This window comes from Camellia sinensis, chromosome 4 (genome assembly GCF_055761805.1).
Source record: "Camellia sinensis isolate YWXY chromosome 4, ASM5576180v1, whole genome shotgun sequence".
NCBI classification, from domain to species: domain Eukaryota; kingdom Viridiplantae; phylum Streptophyta; class Magnoliopsida; order Ericales; family Theaceae; genus Camellia; species Camellia sinensis.
This window is the reverse complement of record NC_138964.1, coordinates 180,624,688-180,648,720: the sequence shown is the minus strand read 5'-3', so window position 1 is coordinate 180,648,720 and position 24,033 is coordinate 180,624,688. Positions and strand designations below refer to the sequence as shown.

The 24,033-nt window shown below is 34.7% G+C and overlaps 1 protein-coding gene, 1 long non-coding RNA gene and 1 pseudogene across 3 annotated transcripts in view; 2 read left to right on the top strand and 1 right to left on the bottom strand.

The window, feature by feature from the left end:
* LOC145824279 (phosphoinositide phosphatase SAC6-like) overlaps positions 1-18,934 on the top strand; it is a 36,306-nt pseudogene extending 17,372 nt beyond the window's left edge. Inside the window, exons 10-11 of the transcript XR_014365950.1 lie at positions 17,877-17,943; positions 18,447-18,934. The product of XR_014365950.1 is annotated as a phosphoinositide phosphatase SAC6-like (transcript). The remainder of the gene's footprint in view (positions 1-17,876; positions 17,944-18,446) is intronic.
* Positions 4,034-7,350, top strand: LOC145789738 (uncharacterized). Its single transcript, XR_014328021.1, has 3 exons — positions 4,034-4,517; positions 5,658-5,763; positions 5,894-7,350. It is a non-coding gene; the product is annotated as an uncharacterized LOC145789738 (long non-coding RNA).
* Positions 18,935-20,443: 1,509 nt separating the features above from the next.
* LOC114297840 (dirigent protein 19) lies at positions 20,444-21,221 on the bottom strand. The gene has a single exon (XM_082867067.1). It carries the CDS (start codon positions 21,138-21,140, stop codon positions 20,553-20,555), a length of 588 nt encoding a protein of 195 aa, XP_082723193.1. The 5' UTR covers positions 21,141-21,221; the 3' UTR covers positions 20,444-20,552.
* Positions 21,222-24,033: the final 2,812 nt, after the last annotated feature.

Genomic DNA, 24,033 nt, shown 5'->3' with positions numbered 1-24,033 from the left:
TATACGTTGAAATGTCCGTAATGCCCTCAAGTATCTCGTTGAGAAAACTAGAGAGGGATGGAATCTGTACTGTCGTTTGTGTAATTTATCTAAAGAAGACCTTTATCTAAAGAAAACCACAGGGAATTTTGTTTAAACACATGAAAACATTTTTTGAAGCCACATGGGAACTTTATCTAAAGAACAACTTTATTACACATTAATAGATTAATTATGTTTTCATGTAAAGAAGAACATCCACAGTTCTAGCAAAGAACAGCCACAGAACAGATACATCTATATAAACACATGAAAACATATTTTGATTTCTAGCAAAGAAAATAAAATCCAATTAAATTAATTTCTAAATTTTTTTAACAGATATATGTATATATATACAAACATTCAAACATGTGAAGAATTTTTTTTTTCTTCTAACAGATATATATACATACAAATATATTGACAAATATATGTATATATATACAAATATATAAACATGGGAACAATTTGTTTACCAAAAGTATGTTTATATATATACATATATTTATATATATATACATATACACTTGTTTAGATTTTCAGCAAAGAATTGAAACACATGAAAATATATTTTGATTTCTAGCAAAGAAAATAAAATCCAAATAAATTAATTTCAAAATTTGTTTAACAGATATATGTATATATACACACATTCAAACATGGGAATAATTTTTTTTTTTCTTCTAACAGATATATATATACAAATATATAAACATGGGAACAACTTGTCTACCAGATGTATGTTTATATAAATACATATATTATATATGGGGAGCTTTTTTGATAAATCCACTTTCTAAGAGGTTTATTCCATTCAACCAATATTCTTTTTGACTATTCCATTAGGTTCTATTTGAGATAAGAAGACCAAAATACCATTTTCATCTACTTATGTTCCATTTAGTTCACATTATTTTCTTATGTTTCAATAAGTCTTATGGGTGACATAATTACCAAAATACCCATAATGTGAATGTTCACACCGTCAATGTGAATGTTCATATCGTCAATGTGTAGGGACTCGGCCCATGTCGATCCTCGTGGGTGCTCAGAAAAATTCGAGTCGGGCCGGGGCGGGCCCGGCTCGTTGACAATGTGAATATTCACATTTACATGTTAACATTCACATTAATAGGAGTGTAAAATTGGCTCGCGTCCCGTGGCGGCGCGAAACCCGCCCGCGGCTCATGGGCGGCCCGGGACGGGCCTGGTCCGGCCCGTTGACAATGCGAATATTCACATTGACATGTTAACATTCACATTGATAAAAGTACAAAATTGGCCCGCGGCCCATGGGCGGCCAAAAGTCCGCCCGCGACCCAGGGGCGGGCTCGGCCTGGCCCGTTGACAATGTGAATATTCACATTGACATGTTAACATTCACATTAATAGGAGTGTAAAATTAGCCTGCGCCTCGTGGCTGCCCGAAACTCGCCCACGGCTCGTGGGCGGCCCGGGGCGAGCCCGGCCCGGCTTGTTGACAATGTGAATATTCACATTGACATGTTAACATTCACATTGATAAGAGTATAAAATTGGCCAGCAGCCCAGGGCGGGCCCGACCGGGCCCATTGACAATGTGAATATTCACATTGACATGTTAACATTCACATTGATAAGAGTGTAAAATTGGCCGGCAGTCCGTGGGCGGCCCGAAGCTCGACCTGTGACAATGTGAATATTCACATTGACATGTTAACATTAACATTGATAGGCGTGTAAAATTTTCCCACTGTCCGGAGCTTGCCCGCGGCCCGGGGCCAGCCCGGCCCGGCCTGTTGATAATGTGAATATTCACATTGACATGTTAACATGAACATTGATAGGAATGTAGAATTGGTCCGCGGTCCGTGGGCTGCCCGAAGCCCGCCCACGGCCCAGGGCAGGCTCGTTTGGGTCCGGGCCCGAGCATGTCCGAGATCCTAGGCTAGGGCCTAGGCCATCACTTTGAAGTCTGGCCCAGCCCATTAGCCCGCTTAAGGCCCATTCAAGGCTCAGTCCGAGGCCCAGCCCGCCCGAGGCGCAATGTTTTTTTTTGTGGTAAATAATAAAATTTTGGTAGAAAAAATTAAAAAAAAATGGCCAGGCCTGCCCAAGCCCGACCTAAGCACGAGGCTAGGCCCAGGCCCACCGGCCCGACCCGAGGCTCGATCCATCGGCCCGTCTAAAGCCCGAATACCCTTGTGCCAGGGCTAGGGCCTAGGCCTAATTTTTTGGCCGTGGGCCGGGCCGGATTTTTTCAGGCATCCACGAGGCTCGATATGGGCCGGCCCGGGCCTCTACGCATTGATAATATGAACATTCACATTATGGGTATTTTGGTAATTATGTCTCCCATAGGACTTATTGAAACATAAGAAAATAATGTGAACTAAATAAAATATAAGTAGATGAAAATAGTATTTTGGTCTTCTTACCTCAAATAGGACTTAATGGAATAGTCAAAAAGAACGTAGGCTGCCCGAAGCCCGCCCGCGGCTCGGGAAAGGCTCGTTTGGGCCCGGGCTCGAGCCTAGTCCGAGACCCTAGGCTAGGGCCTGGGCCATCACTTTGAAGCCCGACCCGGCCCATCGGCCCGGTTAAGGCCCATTCAAGGCTCGGTTCGAGGCCCGGCCCGCGCCGAGGCTTAGTGTCTTTTTTTGTGAAAAATAATAAAATTTTGGTAGAAAAAATTAAAAAGAATTTAAAAAAAAATGGTCAGGCCCACCCAAGCCCCACCCAAGCCTGAGGCTAGGCCCAAGCCCATCGGCCCGACCCGAGGCTCGACCCACCGGCTCGGGCTCATACCCAAACGAGCTTGTCCCGGGCCGTGGGCAGGCTTCGGGCAGTCCACGGGCCGCGGGCCAATTCTACATTCCTATCAATGTGCATGTTAACATGTCAATGTGAATATTCACATTGTCAACGGGCTGGGCCGGGCCTATCTCAGGCCGCAGGTAAGCTTCGGGCAGTGGGAAAATTTTACACTCCTATCAATGTTAATGTTAACATGTCAATGTGAATATTCATTGTCACGGGTCGGGCTATGGTCGGATTTCGGGCCGCCCACGGGCTGCGGGTCAATTTTACATTCTTATCAATGTGAATGTTAACATGTCAATGTGAATATTCACATTGTCAACGGGCCGGGTCGGGCCCGCCCTGGGCCGCTGGCCAATTTTATACTCTTATCAATGTGAATGTTAACATGTCAATGTGAATATTCACATTGTTAACAGGCTGGGCCGGGCCCGCCTCGGGCCGCCCACGGGCCGTGGGTGAGTTTCGGGCAGCCATGGGGCGCGGGCTAATTTTACACTCCTATCAATGTGAATGTTAACATGTCAATGTGAATATTCACATTGTCAACGGACCGATCCGGGCCCGCCCCGGGCCGTGGGCAGGCTTTTGGCCGCCCATGGGCCGCGGACCAATTTTATACTTTTATCAATGTGAATGTTAACATGTTAATGTGAATATTCACATTGTCAACGGGCCGGACCGGGCCCGCCCCGGGCCGCCCATGGGCAGCCGGCGGGTTTCGCGCCGCCACGGACGCGGGCCAATTTTACGCTCCTATTAATGTGAATGTTAACATGTCAATGTGAATATTCACATTGTCAATGGGCCGGGCCCGCCCCGGCTCGCGGGCGGGTTTCGGGCCGCCCACGGACCAATTTTACATTCCTACCAATGTGAATTTTAAAATATGAATGTTCACATCATAAAATTGCTAACCGTTCAAAAAATATTTATAAGGGTATCAAAATTAAATATAAGGGCATAAGTGTCCAAGAAAATAGTGTAAATCAAGAAAAAAGGACTTTATGGAATAAAACTATATATACATGAGACTAAATGTGTTAAAAAATTCATTTATGGACTTTTTGGATTAAAACATTTCTAAATGGGATTTATCAATAAAAATCCCTTATATATATATATATACATATACACTTGTTTGGATTTTTAGCAAAGAATTGAAACCCAACATATATATTTATATATATATATATATCTATATAATATGGCACAAGAGTTTTTGAAAATGTCATAAAATGTCTAAGAGATACATTTTGTATCAATGGGTCAGATTGTCCCATCTAAACTTCAACGGTTGAGATTTCTTCATTTCCCACCCACTATTTGTAAATCGAAGAAAATCTCTCTCTCTCTCTCTATACCTCCATCAGAGCCCATCCTGTGTGGGATACTCAACCATAATCCCTATTCGTTTCTTCTTCCTCCCTCGCTCTGATTCAGTCAATACTCTTTCATTCTCTCTCTCCAATTCGTTTCTTCTTTCTCTTTTCCTTCCTCCCCCTTTCTGCCATCTCAATCTTCATCAACAGTGGCAGACCAAACTCCATATTCCACCACAATCGACACAACCTTTTCAGCCCATAGGACAGATTTCGAAAGGAGCCATTGCAAAAGGGAAGATTTCGTTGGACCACCACCGTCTCTAGAGAGATCGATACTCCGTCGTTGTCAATATTCAAAGAGATCCCAAACAGGTATTTTAATTAGTTAAGTTCTTAGTTTTTTCCCCCACTGAATCAGATCAATCTCTCATAGGGTATTTGAATGTCTGCTTGTGTATTGTGGGGATTGTGTATTTAGGATTTTTTTTTGTTTACATATGTGTATTTATGCAGAAGTTTTGGGAGTTTTAGAAATTGAAGGTAGTGGAATAATTAGAAAAATTAAAATTGGATTTTTTTTTTGGTTTGTGCTTTAATCTTGGATTTGGAGAGTGATTTGTGGAGAGAAAAGGAAAGTGGCTGGAAATATGAATTAAAATTGGGGTTTTTTTTTGGTTTGTGCTTGAATCTAGAACTTCCAACCTTTGCAATTCATGATATTTTTGTGGGTTTGGTTGTTTCTGATTACTTGAATCTAGATACTTTTATGAGTTTGTAAAGTTGAATCTGAATATTTTTTAATCTGGTTATTTTTGTCAAATCTGGATTTTGGAAATTTTTTCATTTTGTTGAATCTCAGATCATTTATTTTTGTGAATTGTGCATTGGTGTTTAAACCATAAACCTTTTTGACGTTTGTGGGTGTTTGGTTAGGTTGGTCATTGTGTGGATTTCTATTTATAGTTTAGCTTCTGACATGGGTTTGATTTTGAAATGAGAAATGAGTTTTAATTTTTGAAATAAGTTTTGTTTCATGAAATGGGTTTCATTTTTTAAATGGATTTTGATTTCAGAAATGAATTTTTTATGTTCAGTTTGATTTCTGACATGGTTTTGATTTATGAAATGGGTTTGATTCTTTAATGAGAAATGGGTGTTGATTTCCTATGGTTTTGAAAAGCTTTTGATTTATGAAATGGGTTTTAATTTATGATATTAGTTTGAAATGTTTGTTGTATGGGTGTATCTACTTTGACCTGTTGAATTTTTGTGGTCTACAATTGACTACATAACATGTGTCTTTTAATTCTTTGTTTAATTTGCTTTTCAAGTTGTGGCACCGGTTGTCAAATTGGTTGTGCATTTGATGATGGCTAGAGTCACTTAGATTTATTTCTTATGAGTAAAGGTTTAAACGGTGACAACTCAAAGTGAGATTTTTTTATTATTATTTCTATGTATAAATTTAATATCAAATAATGTTTTAACTTATTCTTCATGACATGTAAGTAGGCACATTATGAGCTTGAATGCCAATTCTGATAGAGTTCTCTTCCATTATAATGGACATGGTGTACCAAAATCAACTGTTAATGGTGAAATTTGGGTATTCAATAAGGTTAGTATCTAATATGAAGCTATGATCATGTTCTTTCCTTTATCACTTCTAGAGTAGTGATGTTGTTTCTTAACTGTTCCTTTTGGTAGCTTCTTCTTCTTCTTTTTGTTTTTGTTTTTGTTTTTTTAAGTCTGGAATCAATACATTTTGGTACCAATCGGTGGTAGTAGATTGGCTTAGAGTGATGCCTACTTGGTACTCAACCATTGTCAATCTTCAACTAGACTCCGAAAAGGTATTTTACTTTGATTGTTTGTTAGATTGCACTCTCACACTCAAATTTTAGTTGGTTTTGCTGAAAGGAAAGCATTAGTTACAATAATTGAGAGGACCCATGGCGGTAATGGACCCATGGTAATCGGGTCCCCGATTGATACATTGTTAAGCTTACTCATTTTCGTTGTTATTTTTTATCATTTGACAATGCCATTGTCTATTAAAAAGAGAAACCATTGTGTGATAGTGTATGTGTGCAGACAAGTGGAGTGAGATCAACCGATGACGCTAAGCTAAGATAAGTTCTATAGTAATTTCTATTTTTGTTTCCTTTTTTTTTCAACTCTCCATTTCCAACCATACGCACTATCAATCTAATTTGTCATTACATATATAAATGAGGGATTTTAATCTCTAATTTGATCATTTTATTTCATGTGATGTTTGTTATTTCTTTATGATTTTGGGGTTCTCATGTAGAGAGTTGTACTAAATATAATATTTATACTACCAATTGGCAGCTTGACAATAGGACGGAGTCAGTTGCTTGAAGTTAGTTGCTTTTGTTGAGTCGATTTTTGGATTCTAGGATTTTGTCAAAGATCATTTACTCCAAGTGGGTAGATCAAGTACTACTAGGAGTACATCCTCCTTATTGTTCCTTTGCTAGGAGAAAATGTAGTATCACCCGTAAATTGAGACAACTCTTCCTAAAAGCTGGTTAATGTTTTAAACTTGGTCCCTAAACATAATGATAATCTCTTTGTTCTTTGTGTTATTTATTCTAATTTTATATTTCTATTATGGTTTCAATATCTTAGTTTTCGTAGGACATAGCATTAGAACAATATTTTCTAATTAATATCAGAGATACATTTCATTTTAAGGGCTCAGATCAATCCTAATTAATATCTCACGGTTGACATCAATTTTCTTCCTGCTCAAACACTCTCTCCCTCTCCCTCTCCCACCTACCCATGTCTCCTTCCCCATTCCCTCTTTATCTCTCTCTTCCTCTCTCTCTCTCTCTCTCTATCTCTCCCTCTCTGTTACACATCTCCTCCCATTCCCTCTTTGTCCCTCTCTCTCCCTCTCTGTTCTTCTTTCCTACCCTCCCTCTTGAGCTCGATTTCTGCCTCTCCCCCCCCCTTCTCTCTCAGTGGCTTCAAGTCGCAACCCTCCCACTCGCAAGGTAGGGTTTCTGATTGTGAATTGCGACACTGTGCTTTGATTGGGTCACCGAAGGCTAGGGTTTCCACCACCACAACCACCGTCATCATCATCAACTTCCTCAAATTCTACATTGACGCCGCTGTCTTCTTTTTCTCTCTCTGTTTCGAACCCCCATGGGAGCTCTCCGGTACCTCTCTCTCCCTCAATGCTTCTTTATGCTTCAAGTAAATCGATGTTTGTTGGTGGAATTGAGGTAATGGTTTAAATCGATGTTTTTGTTTATCATCGTTTCTGTTTCTGGTTTATTGTTGGGTGGTTGCCTATTTTGTGGTTCATGGTTTATTGTTTGGTGGTTGCCTAATTAGAACTATGGCAGAAATTATTGGTTTATTTATTTTTATTTTTTAAATTTTTTTGTCAAATGATGTTTTTATTGTGTGCAAATGGTTTGAAGAGAACAATGAACACTGATTGTTTCTCTTTTTAATTATTTGTTTTTATTGACTGATTAATAACACATTTTGTATAATAGTTAGTATAGATTATATTCTGTGGATTGGGGCATAGATACATACAAAGAAGATTTTAGATCAAGTGGTAGAGCCAACTTGCTCTGGTTGAGTCATCCTCCATGTGGTCTGTTTTGTTTGCAGAAATGATCATGTTTTTGTATATTTCAAGGTTTGCTAGATCACAAATTGGGCTACATAGTATATGATAATATATGAGTTATTCACACGGACATCTCTAAATTATTATAAAATATTAATTTTGTTTTGATTTTATTAGTTTCCTCTCTATGTACAGAAAAGCATTAGCTAATGCATTATTTTTGTCCATTCTCTCTCTTCGGAAAACTCTTCAACTTATATTCTCATACGCATTTTCATTTCAGTAGAAATTAACTTCAAATTTTGTGGATTGGGGCATAGATACATACAAAGAAGATTTGAGATCAATTGGTGGAGCCAACTTGCTCTGGTTGAGTCATCCTCCATTTTTGTTGGTGGAATTGAGGTAATGGTTTAAATCGATGTTTTTGTTTATCATCGTTTCTGTTTCTGGTTTATTGTTTGGTGGTTGCCTATTTTGTGGTTCATGGTTTATTGTTTGGTGGTTGCCTAATTAGAACTATGGCAGAAATTATTGGTTTATTTATTTATTTTTTTTAAAAAAAAAATTTGTCAAATGATGTTTTTATTGTGTGCAAAGGGTTTGAAGAGAACAATGACAATAATCAACACTGATTGTTTCTCTTTTTGATTATTTGTTTTTATTGACTGATTACTAACACATTTTGTATAATAGTTAGTATAGAGTATATTCTGTGGATTGGGGCATAGATACATGCAAAAAAGATTTTAGATCAAGTGATGGAGCTAACTTGCTCTGGTTGAGTCATCCTCCATGTGGTCTGTTTTGTTTGCAGAAATGATCATGTAAATTTACCTTAGATTTTGTATACTCCAAGGTTTGCTAGATCACAAATTGGGCTACATAGTATATGATAATTGGGCTACATAGTCTTGGGTGTAAGACTCTTAAAACAGATAACTGTTTTTGTAAAAAAAACATGTCAATAACAATAAAAAGAGGAAAAGTGGTATACTTTGGATCAGGATAAGAGATCAAAACAAGCCTCAAATCCAAAGATTTCTATCACCATTTCTTGAAATGTTTATTCTTTGTACAACAGTGTCATTTTTTGGGTGAGTATGTACAACAGTCTCATGTCTGACTTTTTCAGCATTTCATTTGAAGGGTCAATTTTTGTGATTTTGTGCATATGGAATTGGTTTTTTGAAATGGGTTTGATATCTGAAATTTGAAAATGGGTTTGATTTCATCTTGATTCTATTGCATTTCAAACTCAACCCATTTGTTTGAATGTGATATATATAGATATAGATATATATATCTATATATCTATATAATAAGACACAATAGATTTTGAAAATGTATAAAATGTATGTGAGATACATTTGATATTAACGGTACAGATCTTTTCAAACAAAAATAAACGGCTGAGATGAATTTTTTTCCCGCCCGTCTCTCTGTCTCCCCTCTTTCATCTCTGCCCCCCTCTTTCATTCATCCTCTTTCATACGCTCTTCTCTCTCTCTACCTCTCTTCTCTGCCTCTCACCGAGGAGATGAGATGGAGTGCTGCAACAGCTCCTCTTTTCGAACTTTGTAAGAGAGGGGAGACCCCACTCTCTCCCACTCTCTCCGGCAATCCACAAGTTTCTTGCAACCCCCAATTTCAAGTCGACATAAGTTGGAAGGCAGACCCCTTTCCGGAAAGGTCTCAATTTTTGGGTGTTCTTCAATGTCATAGCAAGTTCAATTTTTTTTGGCTCACAGATCGAAATCGGAGAAACACGATGTGGCGAAGCAGCTTCGTCAAGACCCCTATGAAGTTCTCGGCGTCTCAAGGAACTCCACAGATCAGGAAATCAAAAGCGCTTATCGAAAAATGGCTCTCAAGTACCTTCTCCCCCCCTTTATTTTCTAATGATTGGTTTGGTTTTGTATTCAAAGTTGAAATTTTTGTCTAGGTTAGGATTTTTTTTTTTTGTTATGACATTGCATAGATCAGTGTTGAGAATTATTTAACAATTTTTGAGATCTTCACATTGTAGCTGATTCTGAAACGTTGGCACATTTTCAAATTTAGTTTTCCCTCTTTTTGGAAAAAGAAGAAACTCTGAAGGACGAATTTACAATACTAACCTGTATCGTTTGACATTGTTTTGGTTTCCAAATGAAGAACAAAGTCGCCCTTTTTTTTTTATTGGGATAAATAATAAGAACAAATTTTATTTGGGTCAGTTGGGTTTTTTTGTTTGTTTCCTCGGGTCCTAGATGATGTAAAAACTTGAGATTTGAATTCTTTTTCCCTTACCCTTTTGATAACAACTAAATGGAATCTAGATGGAAAATGAACAATAACACAGCATTAGGGATTTGGTGTCATGGTGGCTGTTCATTGTAGTAACCTTCAATTTGTTGAATCTGTCTGTCTTTGTTCAATGTCTAGATTAAGTTTTGTTTCTAGAAGTCAAAAAAGATTATAGACAAATATAAATGCCCAAGTGATGTTGTGTTCTGTTCAGTTATCTGCTCATAATATCAAGTATCAATTCTGGGTTTTTCAAGTAGCAAACCAATTGACCCGAAAATTCTTGGTGGAAACAAAGAAATTGGTTCAACAAGCCAGCAAAATTGGGTATGTGATGGGGTTCAGACACAGTTGTGGGTCAGATAGCAATGGTCGTGCAGGATGATTATGGGTGTGGTGGAATGATACAGTGGAAGTATTGCCAACTTATAGGTTTGCGAATATAATTGCTTTGCAGATTCAAGATGATATTAGAGTAGTTTGGTTCATTGTTTTTTTGTATGGCCATCCATCAGTTTCAAGAAGAGGAGAGGTGTGGTGTCAAGTGGAAAGCCAAATCAATAGGTTCCAGCATCCATTTATTATTATAGGGGACTTCAATCATGCGGAGAAATTAAGTCTGTCAGGTTGACCCATTCAGGGAGCTAAGGAGTTTGATAATTTGATTTTCAGAAACCAAATGGTGGATCTGCCAAGTAAAGGAGTTCGGTATACCTGGTGCAACAATCGGTGGAATTCAGCTGCAGTGTATGAACGGTTGAATAGGGCTTTAGCTTCCTTGAGTTGGGTGGAAGCTTTTAAGTGATGTTCACTAATTACTTTACCAATTCAATGTTCGGATCATAGCCCTCTATTGCTTGATACCGATTGGAGTAATTTAAAAGGTCCGAAGTGGAATAGATTTGAAGCAACATGGTTAAGGGAGGAGACCACACAACAGATTGTCAAGAAGGTGTGGAGGTGGTCTGCACAGGGGTATAATCGATTCTCAATAATTTAGGGACAAGAGGTTTTGATGAGACACTTGAAGAATTGGCATTCTTTATCATTCCGAAGTATTCAAGGACAAATAGATGATACTCAAAGTCAGTTACAACGTGTTCAATCTTTTCTTCGTCAATCTGGGCAGCCTGACAAAGAGATGGAGTTGAGACAACAATTGGATGGCCTTTTGGAGAAACAGGAATTGTATTGGGCACAGCGATCGAAACAAATGTGGATGAAGCTTGGAGATAGAAATAACAGATTTTTTTCATCAAATGACTCCTTGGAGGAGAATTAGAAATCATATTTCTTTTCTTAAAGATGAAGAAGGTCATGTTGTTACAGAACCACAGGCCATTCAGAGAACTTTCATACTACATTTTCAAAAGCTTTTTTTGCAAACAAAGGGCCGAATGGGAGTTCTTCGGACACAGGTTTTTTCCCTAACCATTTTAATATTTTAAATGTTGTTCATTGTACGTTAAATGCGCAACATATTCACATGTTAGAATAGCCTTTTTCACTGGATGAAATTAAGAAGGTGGTTTTTCAAATGGTAAACTTAAGGCGCTGGGACCCGATGGGTTTATACCGGGTTTTTATCAACATTTTTGCGGGAAAGTGGGTCCGTCGGTTGTTGAATTTGTGCTTAGTTTTCTTAATTCAGGGATCTTAGTCCAGGGATCTTAAAAAAGAGAGGAGTCGCTGTAAATCTTCGATGTGCTAGGTGTAATCATAGTGATGAGACATTAGAATATGTGTTTTTTTTATTGTCACTGGGCACAAAGGGTGTGGAGAGGATCAACGCTGGGGCTTGATTTTAGTAGTGGAACACCGGTGGCTTTCTTTCAATGGTTCAAAGAATGGATGGAACAAGTAAAGGATGATGACATTATCATCCAATCTGTAGCAATTCTCTGGGCCATTTGGATACAAAGGAATAATGTGGTGTTCAATGAATTTGTTCCATCTATTGAACACACAATTGAGGAAGCAAAGAACCTGTCAATGATGGTTATTAATAACAAACATAATGAAACACCTATGAACACAGAAAAGGTGTTAGAAGTAGGGATAAAAATTCGTTCAATGTCTAGATTAAGCTTTGTTTCTAGAAGTCAAAAAAGATTATAGACAAATATAAATGCCCAAGTGATGTTGTGTTCTGTTCAGTTATCTGCTCATAATATCAAGTATCAATTTTGGGTTTTTCAATTCTTTTTTTTTTTTTTTTTTTTGTTGTTGTTGTGTTCTTCAATTTTTATGTAGCTTTCAGCTTAATGTATTGGGCTTTTTGACATAGTGATGGTACAGTTAACAATGATTTAATATTTCTATTATTTTTCTTGGTTTGTATGACTTCAATTCCTGGTTTTCTGCTTGAAAGCTAGGTAAAAACTGTGCATTGCTGCCAATAAAATAGTGCACACAAGACTCATATTGCTAAAATTAATTGTTACCATAATAATAAGATAAATGGGTAGCCCTGGATTGAACAATTGGAATAAGGTGCAATGGTTAGGCATTATAGAACCAATCTCTTGGAGTGGACCCACGGAATTTGATGTAATCAAGACCCACGAGCTCGAAAAGGTTTTCTTTCGTTTGTCTATACACCACTCTTCTATTGCTTGCATTAGTTGAGTGGATACTAAACAAGTTGGGTATTCAGTATTTGGGTAAGAAGGTAATGATTACATTTGTCTGCATAAATCCTTACAAGATGTTAGTATATGACATTAGTGATATAGTGGAGCAAAACTACATCTGATTTTGCCTTCTGACAAAATGATAATCAGATTTGCTGTAGGCAGAGTACATTTGGTCTCATTTATCTTGCATTGCAGTGTGTTATTTCTCAAGTTCCACCACATAAAGATTTTCTTTTATTTATTTTTAAAGTTTTAAAACTGTTATTTTTTGTGTTAACACAATAACTAAGTTTTTTTTTTGGTGTTTGTATTTCTTCTTATAGCTGGAATTATTGCTTGATTCTCATCATTTCCTTCTTCTGTGTCCTTGCAATTATAGTTAGGGACTTTCCAGGAATTGTGATTGCAGAGGAGCCAGAGTGGAAAGACTGTATTCAAGGTTCAAATGCTGTTGTAAATTTGGCTGGAATGCCCATAAGTACAATATGGTCTCCTGGGGTTAGCATTTCAAGCTTATTTGATTTTTAAATTGTGCGCTTTATGCTACAAGCGAGTGGTAGCTTTGACCAGACCTGTTTACTATATACAAAGTTTGCTTTGTATTATTATTACTATTTTTTTGGAGCTATGCGCTATATATACTTTTGTAGCCCTTTTCCTGGGTCCGTTAATATATGATCTGTCATCAGTTTCTGTCTTGATCATACAAAATTTTGGGGCTTCAGTGACAATTCCCAGCTGGACTTGCAATCTTCAAGGTGGATGTGAAGTATTGTTCATCAGGTTGATAGTTTCACAGTCTAAAACATATTGTATAACAGTATATACCAGGTTTGAGGTGCATGATTTGGTTTGTGCTTTAAGTTTTAAGAAACGTCTTATCATGTGATTTTGTGTCTTATATGGAATTCATATGTTTGAGGTGGCAGTTAAAGGTTATGCTGTTAATGGAATCACCTATATGCTTCACGGGGGACCAAATATTTTTGAAATTCAAGTTTATCAGTTACCTTTGTTGTTGAAATGGATTCATGAGATAGCCTTTATATGTGCTTTCTTTAATTTACTTATGTGATGCTCATTGTGTGTAAATTTCAATATTTTATGTCACCTCACAGATAGTGATCAAATGGATTAAGAGTGTTGCTCGCAAACGTCAGCTTCACAGAAACATATTACTGATGCTTCTGCCACTGTATTAACATATGGATCATATGGCCTTGGAGTAAGTCATTTGATTGGAAGTTTTTTTTCTCTTTCTTTTGTTTCCTTATTTTTCTGTTGTCAGGAATAGATGGAGAGGGGGAATTCATGATACTATGTTTTTTTTTGCAAGGTAATTCATGATACTATATATGTTTCACTTATTAACAGCTTGCAAGTAGCTAAATGATTAGAATTGACACGTAAATGAAGAGAAACATTTTCATTTTGTAAATTTTTTTTATTTTTTTCCTATGACTCGATCTAGCTACAATCATTGGAAGATAAAAGATGACTGATCTGATTTGTGCTTTTCTTATCTAATATTTTCTTGGTGTTTAATAGGTTTGCAACAAGTAGTTGTAAGTTTCCTCATACATAGGGGTTCTGTTCCAGGGGAGAAATCTAAATGGCAGTAGCAGGAAAATCTACATCCAAATGTTCACTAACCTCTTATCACTTACTAGGCTGGCAATTGAATATGATTTTAATTTTTTTTACATATAAAGGGTTCCTCTTTGAATTTGGTTGCCTATTTTGCCATTCTTTTTTTTTTTTTGGGTCTGTTTTACCATATTAATCTAGACAGCTCTGTTTTTTTTTTTTTTTTTTTTTTTTTTTTTTTTTTTCTGTTTTGGGTCAGACAATTTTTAAACCCTTAGTGTGTTGTCATTTTTTTTTTTTCATCTTATTTTTTGTTCATCTTTTTCATCTTATAGAATGACCCAATAAGTCATGTATTGCAAGTGTTTGATAGAATGACCCAATAAGTTTTCTTTATTTTGATTTTGGGGAATATATATATATATATATATATGCACACAACTAGAACCCATTTCCTGAACAACCAATCATGTTTTTTTGTTTTGTTTTTTTATTTTTTGGTGTGAGTTTACTGGACTCAAACCAATTACGATCATTACACGTGTTTGATAGAATGACCCAATAAGTCATGTATTGCAAGTCTTTGATAGAATGACCCAACAAGTCATATTATATTTATATACACCCCAAAAGCTTTTTAACGATATGCATTTATAATCACAGTAGTTCATAATCTTAAAAAAATATCATAAATCCTCATAACTAAGGCCACTTAAATTTATAATTAAACATCACAAAATTTTATAACCAAAACTACCATGGGTTATAACCATAAACACTACAAAGTCTTTGAAAATTACTATTTTTGTTTAGGACCGCTTAATTGAGCATAGTCTATTGATTGCCTTTTTTTAGCAATTACAGTATTAATTTTTAATCATAATTGTTTTTGAACACATAACCCATTTGATATATTTATTTGAAATCATACAAACAATTATACGGTATGCAAGAATTGATAGAAAGCATGCTTAGATATTTTTTTTTTCCTTTCCTTTTGTAATGTTTTTAGGCACAAGTCATTCACTAATTGTCTTATATGAAATGAATTAAAATAGCGAATGGCCCGTGCTTGATTGGGGATAAAAAGATCTTCGTATCTTTGTAGAATTGTCACCAAGATTGCTTACAGAAATTGCAGGGTAAGTCATTTTTTTTTATATTTTTATTTCTTCACATCTTGATTGTAACTCATTAAGTATTTTCTATCCGTGACACTTAATTACTGGAATTAATTTAGGAAAAATTGCAAATTAGTGGTAAGACCAAAAACAATTGCAAAATCATGGAAAACTTTATCACTTAAATTATTAAAGTTGATAAGTTTTACTATTGATTTGTAATTTTCCTATTAATTTTTAGATTTTATTATCGATTTTGCTATCAATGGTTTTATTTCGAAAAGTGGAGAGACGAGTTGACTTTTTGCTATTCGTTTTAAATTCTCAAAAGATGTACAAGTGATTTAAAAAAAAACATTTGACTGCTATGTATGGTTGCTACTTTTTGTAAGGTTGTTATTTTTTGTACAAGTGATTTAATATTTTTCATGGATGTACAAGTGATTTAGCATTTTCATGGATGTACAAGTGATTTAGTATTGCTCAAAAAATGTACAAGTGATTTAGTATTAATCAAAAAATATTGTTAATTGCTCAATGACTCAATGTCTAGCTTTATATTGAACTGCCTAGGTATATTAGTTGTTTTTCAACTTAATTAGTTATATCTGAAAGTTTTCATAATATTTGTAGGTTTTTGGTTGATGTCAGGTTGTGTTGGGAGTACATTTTTCCTAGATTTTTCTCACGTAGTTTCAGGTTTATAATTTGCAAAGAACTATTACAATGTGATTTGCAGCAGTAGCACCAGTAGGTGTACATTGCTTGGTATTTAAATTATTTTTTTTAGATTGCAGAGCACTGGTTGGTGTGCATTTCAATTTTAATTTTCTTAGATTGCAGAGCAATAGCTGGTGTGCGTTGGTTGGTATTTAATTTTAATTTGTTTTTTTTTTTGAATTGCAAAATATTGGCTGGTGTGCATTGTTTGGTGTAATTTTTTTTGAATTATGGAGTGTTAACAAATGTACAATACCTTGGTTTGTATGTTTTGTTTTGTCTTTATAATTTTTTATTAACTTGCATAGCAAGGGTGTTTTTATTTTTAGATGTTTGCATTGATATGAAGTTTATACTTTATAGTCATAAAGTTTTTTTAATAAAAATGAAATATTTATGATTGCGTTACTTGCCGTAGTTTAAATAGTTGATTGGGAAATATTTATTTTCAAAATATACAGCCAAAAATATTTTCAAACTTTTTTAATAAAAAATCTTTTCAAAACTAACCAGACCCTCATTCATATTTTGACTTCAAATTTTTAGCAACAAATGAGATAAATTACCTTTTAACCCAATAATTTTATATTTAATTACATTTTGATCTCATCATTATTTGCACCGTGCCTTTAGGCACGGGCATACACTAGTTCATATATATTTCGCTGTCTGTTTGGATTTCAAAAATCAAACATTACAGAGCACATTCTAAATCTACATAAACTTATCTAAAGCAAAAATTTGAACCTTGGGATGTTTTCTCATGAGTCCACCAGTGTCCTGTGTTGAAGACAAGGATGTCTGCATTTTTATATCTATCAGATGACCTCTCAATGAGATCAAGCCGAAGCTTTTCTTTCGTTGATCCATTTGTGTCTGGCATTTCCCATTCTTGAACCAAAAAGGTAGATCGAAAGAATTCCACTGAAAAATTATAGTCCTGTTCATACATCAGATCCAAAATCAGTAGAGAAAATTCATTTGGCAAGAAATATTAACTTGATAAAAGGACCAGTACTGCTTAGTTAGCTCTTGTAACTACTTCTCTAGCTTATGAAAGCTAGCGTCAATGTTGATTTTCACATACAAAAAAAAACATGTACTCCCAAGAATGCAAAGCATAGAATACCCGAATCAAATACAAAAATGGAGAATGAAAAGCAAGAACCTACTGTGAATAGAAATGAGTATGAACCCTCTGTTCGGAATTGTTCTCTACCAGAGGCTTCAAAGACTTTGCTCTTATCTTTAACCGAATTTCTCAGAGTACAAACCATTGACTCCCACATATTTCTATTCAGAGAATCACCTACATACACTAACCGCTTTCGTCTCTCTCTCTGGTGTTTCGATCTGATGAGGTAAGAGAGAACAAAAAATAAAAATAAAAATAAAAGTTGAATACTACAATCAAAGGGTATTTTTGTCTTTTTAAGCTTAAATAAAAGGGTAATATGGTCATTTTGTATACAAAAGTAACGTCGTTTGTGTATAATTGACGGATTAGGGGAATTTGTACAATGTCAGGTAAAGTAAGGGACGTTACTGTAATTATTAAAACTATAGGAGAGGTCTTTGTATTTGTCAGAAATCTCAGGGGAGGTGAGTGTAATTTACCCAAATTTCAATAATTTCCACTTTCTTTCCTTGCCTTCCCTTTTGGCTATGATGAATTTTTTATGACAAATTTTCTGCTAGAAAATTATGGAACAATAAATTTCTCCTTCTGACAGACAATCTCATGAATTTGTTTCTGCAGTCCTTTCCACTGGCTTTGTCACTGGTCCTGCTTGGATTCTTCCTCACTGTACTGTCATTGAGTCAAGGTGAGTTGTTCTTTATTTGGGTAAATTCTGCAGTCCTTGTGTTCCATAATATCTTTGGTAAAGGTTTAAGCCCTCTACTATAATAGCATTTTCCCATATGGGGTCCGTTACTAAAAAGAAATAATTGGTGAAAAGGAAAAGAAAATACTCTTTGTATGAATTTGATTAGGATAAAAAAATTTCTAGGAAAAAGAGAAATGAATTCTAATTATAAGTATTCACTTTTACAAACAAATTTTTTTTGGGGGGGTAATAAAGTAAAGGCTTAGTTTCTATGTTACCATGGGTTTTGGAGAAAAATTAACTTCCACAACTTTCATTCCGAACAACTTAAGAAAAGTGGTTTTTGTTTCCCCCACACTTTCCACCACTTTCATCCTAACCAAACTTGGCCTATATGGAATGTGCATTTGTCTAGGTATTAGTATTACTTGAATACAAAGTATTGCTTTCTCAACATTCATGCAAATTCTTTATTTATTTATTTATTTATTTTTTTTCAGTTCGATATGATCTTCGACACTTGTTCTTCTCAACCTTGTGGGCAAGCATTAGTGTAGCAATAGCTGCATATGTTAAAGCCCACGGTAGGATTTTCTGTAATCAGCCTCGTCTGCACAAACCACGGCGTTGATGATTCTAGGTTAAGGGCGGTGCTCCTTGCAATGTGGAATATTTATCAAGCTCACTTTTACTGCTGATCATTTTTCTTCTTTTAACATTATTCTTTGTAATCCATATAATTTTTTGACTTGTTCATTGTTAATATTTGAAGGTTTAATAATGACCTATATTGGGATGCTGCCTTTTTCGGGTTTCAGCTTTTTTTTTCCGTATTTTTTAGGCTGCATTAAGACTGGTAATTTTACAGGAATGCTGTGTAAGATGAACCTTTGTACATGTGTACATGTCCAGTTACATGCACAAAAATCATGTTTTATTGTAAGATTTACAATTTGATTGAATCTCATTCTTCAACATGATGACAAAAGATTCAGTTTTCATAACCCTTCCTTTTGGGGTTCAAGATGATGTTTTTCTTTTAATATATTGCATGTTTCTGCTTCTCAATATATATATATATATATTTGGCTCTGTGTCGTCTTAATTCACATAATACTTAGTTTATTTTCTATAAATAATTCATTAGTCATATGAATGAAAAAAATGATATTATATTTTTTTATGGTGAAATGTATTTTTTTTATTTGTTTATTCTTGTGTCTTTGCACCATGTGAATTAGTTTTAATTCCTTTAGTCTTATTGAAAAAAAAAAAATCAGTATAATTATACTAAATTTGTGGAGTTTTTTATATTATTTATTTATTTTTACAACTTAGGAAAAGTGGGTATAATTTTCTCAATTACAAATTATACAGAGGGTTAGAGCACTATTGTGTTCTACTTCAATTAGGTTGGCTCAAATTACAACAGAGCATTCTTTTTGGCGTGGATGACCCTTTTCTTGCAGCTTTCAACAAAAGGAACTTTACTAGTGGCCATGTGGTTTATGAATTCTTCTCTGATTAGATTAATTGTGGGTTTGGTTTAGCTCTAATATTCACAATGTCACCAACTTGCATATGTTATTGATCTATGCTTTTGCTAGTTAAGGTACATGCGTCAAATGTTAATTAAAGCATGTATTCTAATCATTTGGTAGATTCAGTGCATGTTATCCTATGTATATAATTTATTTTCTTGTATTCAAGTGTCAAATAAAAGAAAATTAAAAGCAGATGTTAAGATAGTGTGTGGTTTTCTGAAATGAAGGTGAAATAGAATAGAATAATTATTTTTTAACTTACTTGAAGAATGATGTTTAATTTTGTGGTGAATAATGATTCAGTTTACAAAGTATTTTTTAAATAAACTCAAAATGAATATTCTAACCGAATGATTATTTCATTAAACACTATTTAGTAATTTGAGTTCAATCATGACAAGCATTTTCAAAAACTAGTTCAAGAATTCGAATTTTATGAGAGCAATTCCATTGTGGTGCAAAATCCCATGCCAAAGTCAAGTTTTGGAAATTGAAAAAAAAAAAAAAAAAGTCTCTAATAGTGTGCTAAAATTTATATTGTGCTATAGTATAGCACAATGCAAAATTTTGATAACTTTAATAGGTGATTTTTGCCTAGTCTAAAAGTTTATGAAGTTGTCATGTATCTAATTTTAATATTTAAAGTTATATACAATTATATCGTATGATAAAGATTGAATCATAGAATTATTATGCCCAAATATGACTAGTGTACAATTAGTGCATTGCTAAATTTTTGACATCTTTGCCTAGAGATGACTTTGGCTATTAAGTTTTGAAATACTTAAATCCCTTGAATTGCTTAAGAAATATGCTCAATAATTACCTGATGATATATACTAAACAAATAGATTGCATGCATTTAGAGATTAATCGGACTATGTACCCCAAAAAAAATAATAAATAAATAAAGAGAAATACTTGAGAAAGATGGAACATGATGTGTAAAAATGTTAAAAGAAATGAAGAACTCTATTATTGCATATGATATGACAAACAATCAAAAGTCTTTAGTAAAATTTCTCTCCACACACATAAAATAAAATTAAAAAAGGTCCTCCTCTAAGATGATGATTTATAAGAAGTCGCATAAGGAGGCCAATAAAGGTGAAACTCAATCTTGTAAGTAACAGTGATCCCAACCAGATCCACGGGCGATGACGTCACGTACCCTTGAACAAACAAGAAGTCTCCGGTGCCTCCGACCACCGGATGATCGGCCGGCTTGATGTTGTGGGTCACACCAGCGATCGAAATGGACCCTTTTCGGTTCTTCAAGTTGAGAGTGATTTTGGCAATGGAAATGCTTTCGAGTCCGTCAAGAGATGTGGTGATTGAAGTCCCCTGACATGTCGCAACGACTTTCCCAGTAGTGTTTGGAGTGAGAGTCATGGGGTCATGGAAAGCGAAGATGGTGCCGAAAGGGGTGGTGGTTTGGCTGATTCCTGGTCCGGTCACGCCGTTGACTATGAAGAAGCCTGTTTGGTTTATGGTTTCGTGTTGGTAGAGGGAGAAGTGGAGGGACTTGAGGTGGTGGTCGTGGTGGTCGTGGTGGTGGTGATGGTGGTGGTGGGAGGCAGAGGTGGTAGATGAGAGGAGGAGGAAAGGAAGAATGAGAAGGAGAAGGTGGTGGTGGAGGGAGAGAGCCATGGTGGTGTCTTTCTACCGTTGGTGGTGGTGGTGGTGGTGCTACGTGTCTCTCACTAGTTTATGATTGAAGAGTAGTTGTGAGTTTTATAGTGGTTGTTGGAGACATTTTATTGCAAGGGAGGCGTTGAATTAGTCAAATGAATTGATGTATGGAGTTGAATTACTGTATACTCTCCTTTTCATCATTGAAAAATTTATAATAAATGTTATGATATTAGTTATGAATAATTATTTTTTTTAACATAACAAATGGAGTGGGCGGAAATATGAAGTGATGAGTGATGAAAAAAAGCCGTAAGGTTTCATCTCAAAGAGGTTAAAAATATAAAATTTATTGACTAAAAATTTCCATTTTGTTAGAAAAAAGCACTTTATTTAAGAAGTTAAATTTTTGCTTAAAGAACTATTTAAGAAGTTAAAAACCTGTGTCAAATAAATTAGACCAATAAAAAGACATAACCCAGTTTAACAACTTTTTAGATTAATAATTATTCATTTAAAGTATGTACATCACCTAAACTTGTACTAGGGACATTGAATCATTTCTCCAGACATAGAGACAATGTTCAAGTGATGAGTCATTGAATAGATAAGTGTAAAGAGGGATATCAGAACATGTAAAAGCATGGCAAATAATACTTGAAAATAATAATTGAGAGAGAGAGAAAGAGCATGCTTGGAAATATGACATCTAGAAAAAAAGAAGAAAGAAAGACGGAAAAAAAAAAAAAGTATGTATACCCTAAAGAGAAGGCTATTGTGATTGGGACTTGTTTTTTATTTTTTATTTTTTTGGTTTTGTTTTCACGTCTTCTTTTCTTTCTTTCTTGGTTTCTTTCCCGTGTGAACTATTTGTATATTGCCAATGCAATGACTTTCACTACCTAGTCTAGAAGGTTTCTTTGACCATCTTCAAGAAAAATGTAATCATTAATTAATAGGAAAAAAGAAGAAGCTAAAATATATTGATTTCCTCCTCCTTTATGAATAAAATAGTAGAGAAAGGAAGAGAGAAGATTGAATTATCTTCTCCTCTTGTTTGAGAAAGGTAAAAGTAAAGGTTATTTACACATAAATTTTAATTTATAAATTTATATTCTATTAAGTTTTAATTAAATTTTTTTAAAATTTTTAAGTCTTATTAAATTTTTAATAGTCGAAATTATCCTTCAAATAATGATTGTTCATTATTTATTATTATTTATATAAAAAATGATGAATTGACATTTATTTTGATTTTTAAAACTTTAAAAAATCAATTTTCAAATTGGAAAAACTAAAAAAAAAAAAGTATGTGCAAATTATATATATTGTTTTTTTGAAAAAATTAAAAAATTGAATTATTTTTTGTACAAAATTGAAAATTTTGTGTCTATAAAAGAGTATGATGATGGATATTGATGTGCAAAACTGGAAAAAAAAATTTAAAAAAATTGATAATATTCTCAGTTTTAAAATTAAAAAAAATTGATAATGTTTTTGATTTTATTGGATAGTTGAATCAAACCAATAAGTAGAAGGACAAAAACGTTTAATCTCATACTCTTTTTTTTATCAATTAGTATTATCTGAAACATTACTATGCAAAATTGATAATATTCTTAGTAATTGAAAAAAATTGATAATATTCGTAATTGAAAAAAATTGATAATATTATCAGTTTTACTAAATAGGACTTATTGGTTAAAAAAAATCTTAGATAAAACCTGAGATACCATAACATTTGTAAATAAGAATTTTAAAAATAAATAAATAAGAAAATGAAAAAAGGCTTTCTAATGTTAGTGGGGCTAAAAGCAAAAAGAAATTTTGGTGTTTAGTTATGACATATTGTAATATTAGTTATGATTTATTATGATGCTAGTTTATGATCATAAATGTCATAATTTACATATATTACACCCCAAAAAGAGTATATATAGAAGCATGACCCATATATATATAAGAGTTTCTATTTTCACACCACATGAATTCTTAGTACACACTACCTTCTCAGTTCAAACCACACACTTTTTGAACTGTTTGATATTTTCACTATTCACACTAACAACTTTCTTTAAAAAATCCAAAATACCCTCATATTCCCATCTCTTCACCCCTAACTTAATTCTAACCCTAACCCTAACTCTAACCCAAGCCACAACCCACTATTATTGTCACTGACATTGCTAATTATCGCCATCGCCATTATCTCCTTCAATCATACTCGTCGCTTCAATCTCATTTTTAATCACCTCCATCTCTCTTTGCTATCCACTCACATACATGCTCTTGTTTGAAATGGTTTTGGAAAAATCATATTTTTCCTCAACTTTGGTCTATTTTTTAGGTGAGACCTATGCTCTAAAATTGGCAGGTCTAAGTGGTAACGCATTCTATGCCGCGTTGTGATTCATGTAGTATATTTGGTTGCTCAAAACCAATATCGGGTGAATGAAAAATTGAAGCCAAAGACAGTTCCATGAAAATAGTGTTTTGGTAGAATTTTCATAAAGGTTTTAATTAAAGGTTTATCTCACATTAGTTTGGTAGGCAAACTTTTGTGGGTTTATAAGGCTTGAGTTTGCAACTTGGGGAGGGCCCTAAGGGGCACCTCAAATTTATAGAAGGGAGTGGGCTAGAACCATTGGACCCAAAAATAAATACATGCACGTGCTGCCGCCGATCGTCCGTCTGGACAGGCTGGGCTGAGCTTGGGCGCGGGTGCATGTGCGTGGTTTGAGGTTGAATTGGGCTTGTCCGGCCCAATACTAATTCTTTTTTGACCAAAAACATTTGAATTTAATTTTGAAAAAATAAATTCTGACCGTTTGAATTTAAATTTCAGTTGGAAAATTCAGTTTTGGCTTTGTGACAACCCTCGCCATTGATTACTGCTAAACTGTGACTGAAC

Excerpts from the sequence above, each read along its gene's own strand:
- LOC114297840 (XM_082867067.1), bottom strand. The coding sequence starts at position 21,140 with ATGGCTCTCTCCCTCCACCACCACCTTCTCCTTCTCATTCTTCCTTTC.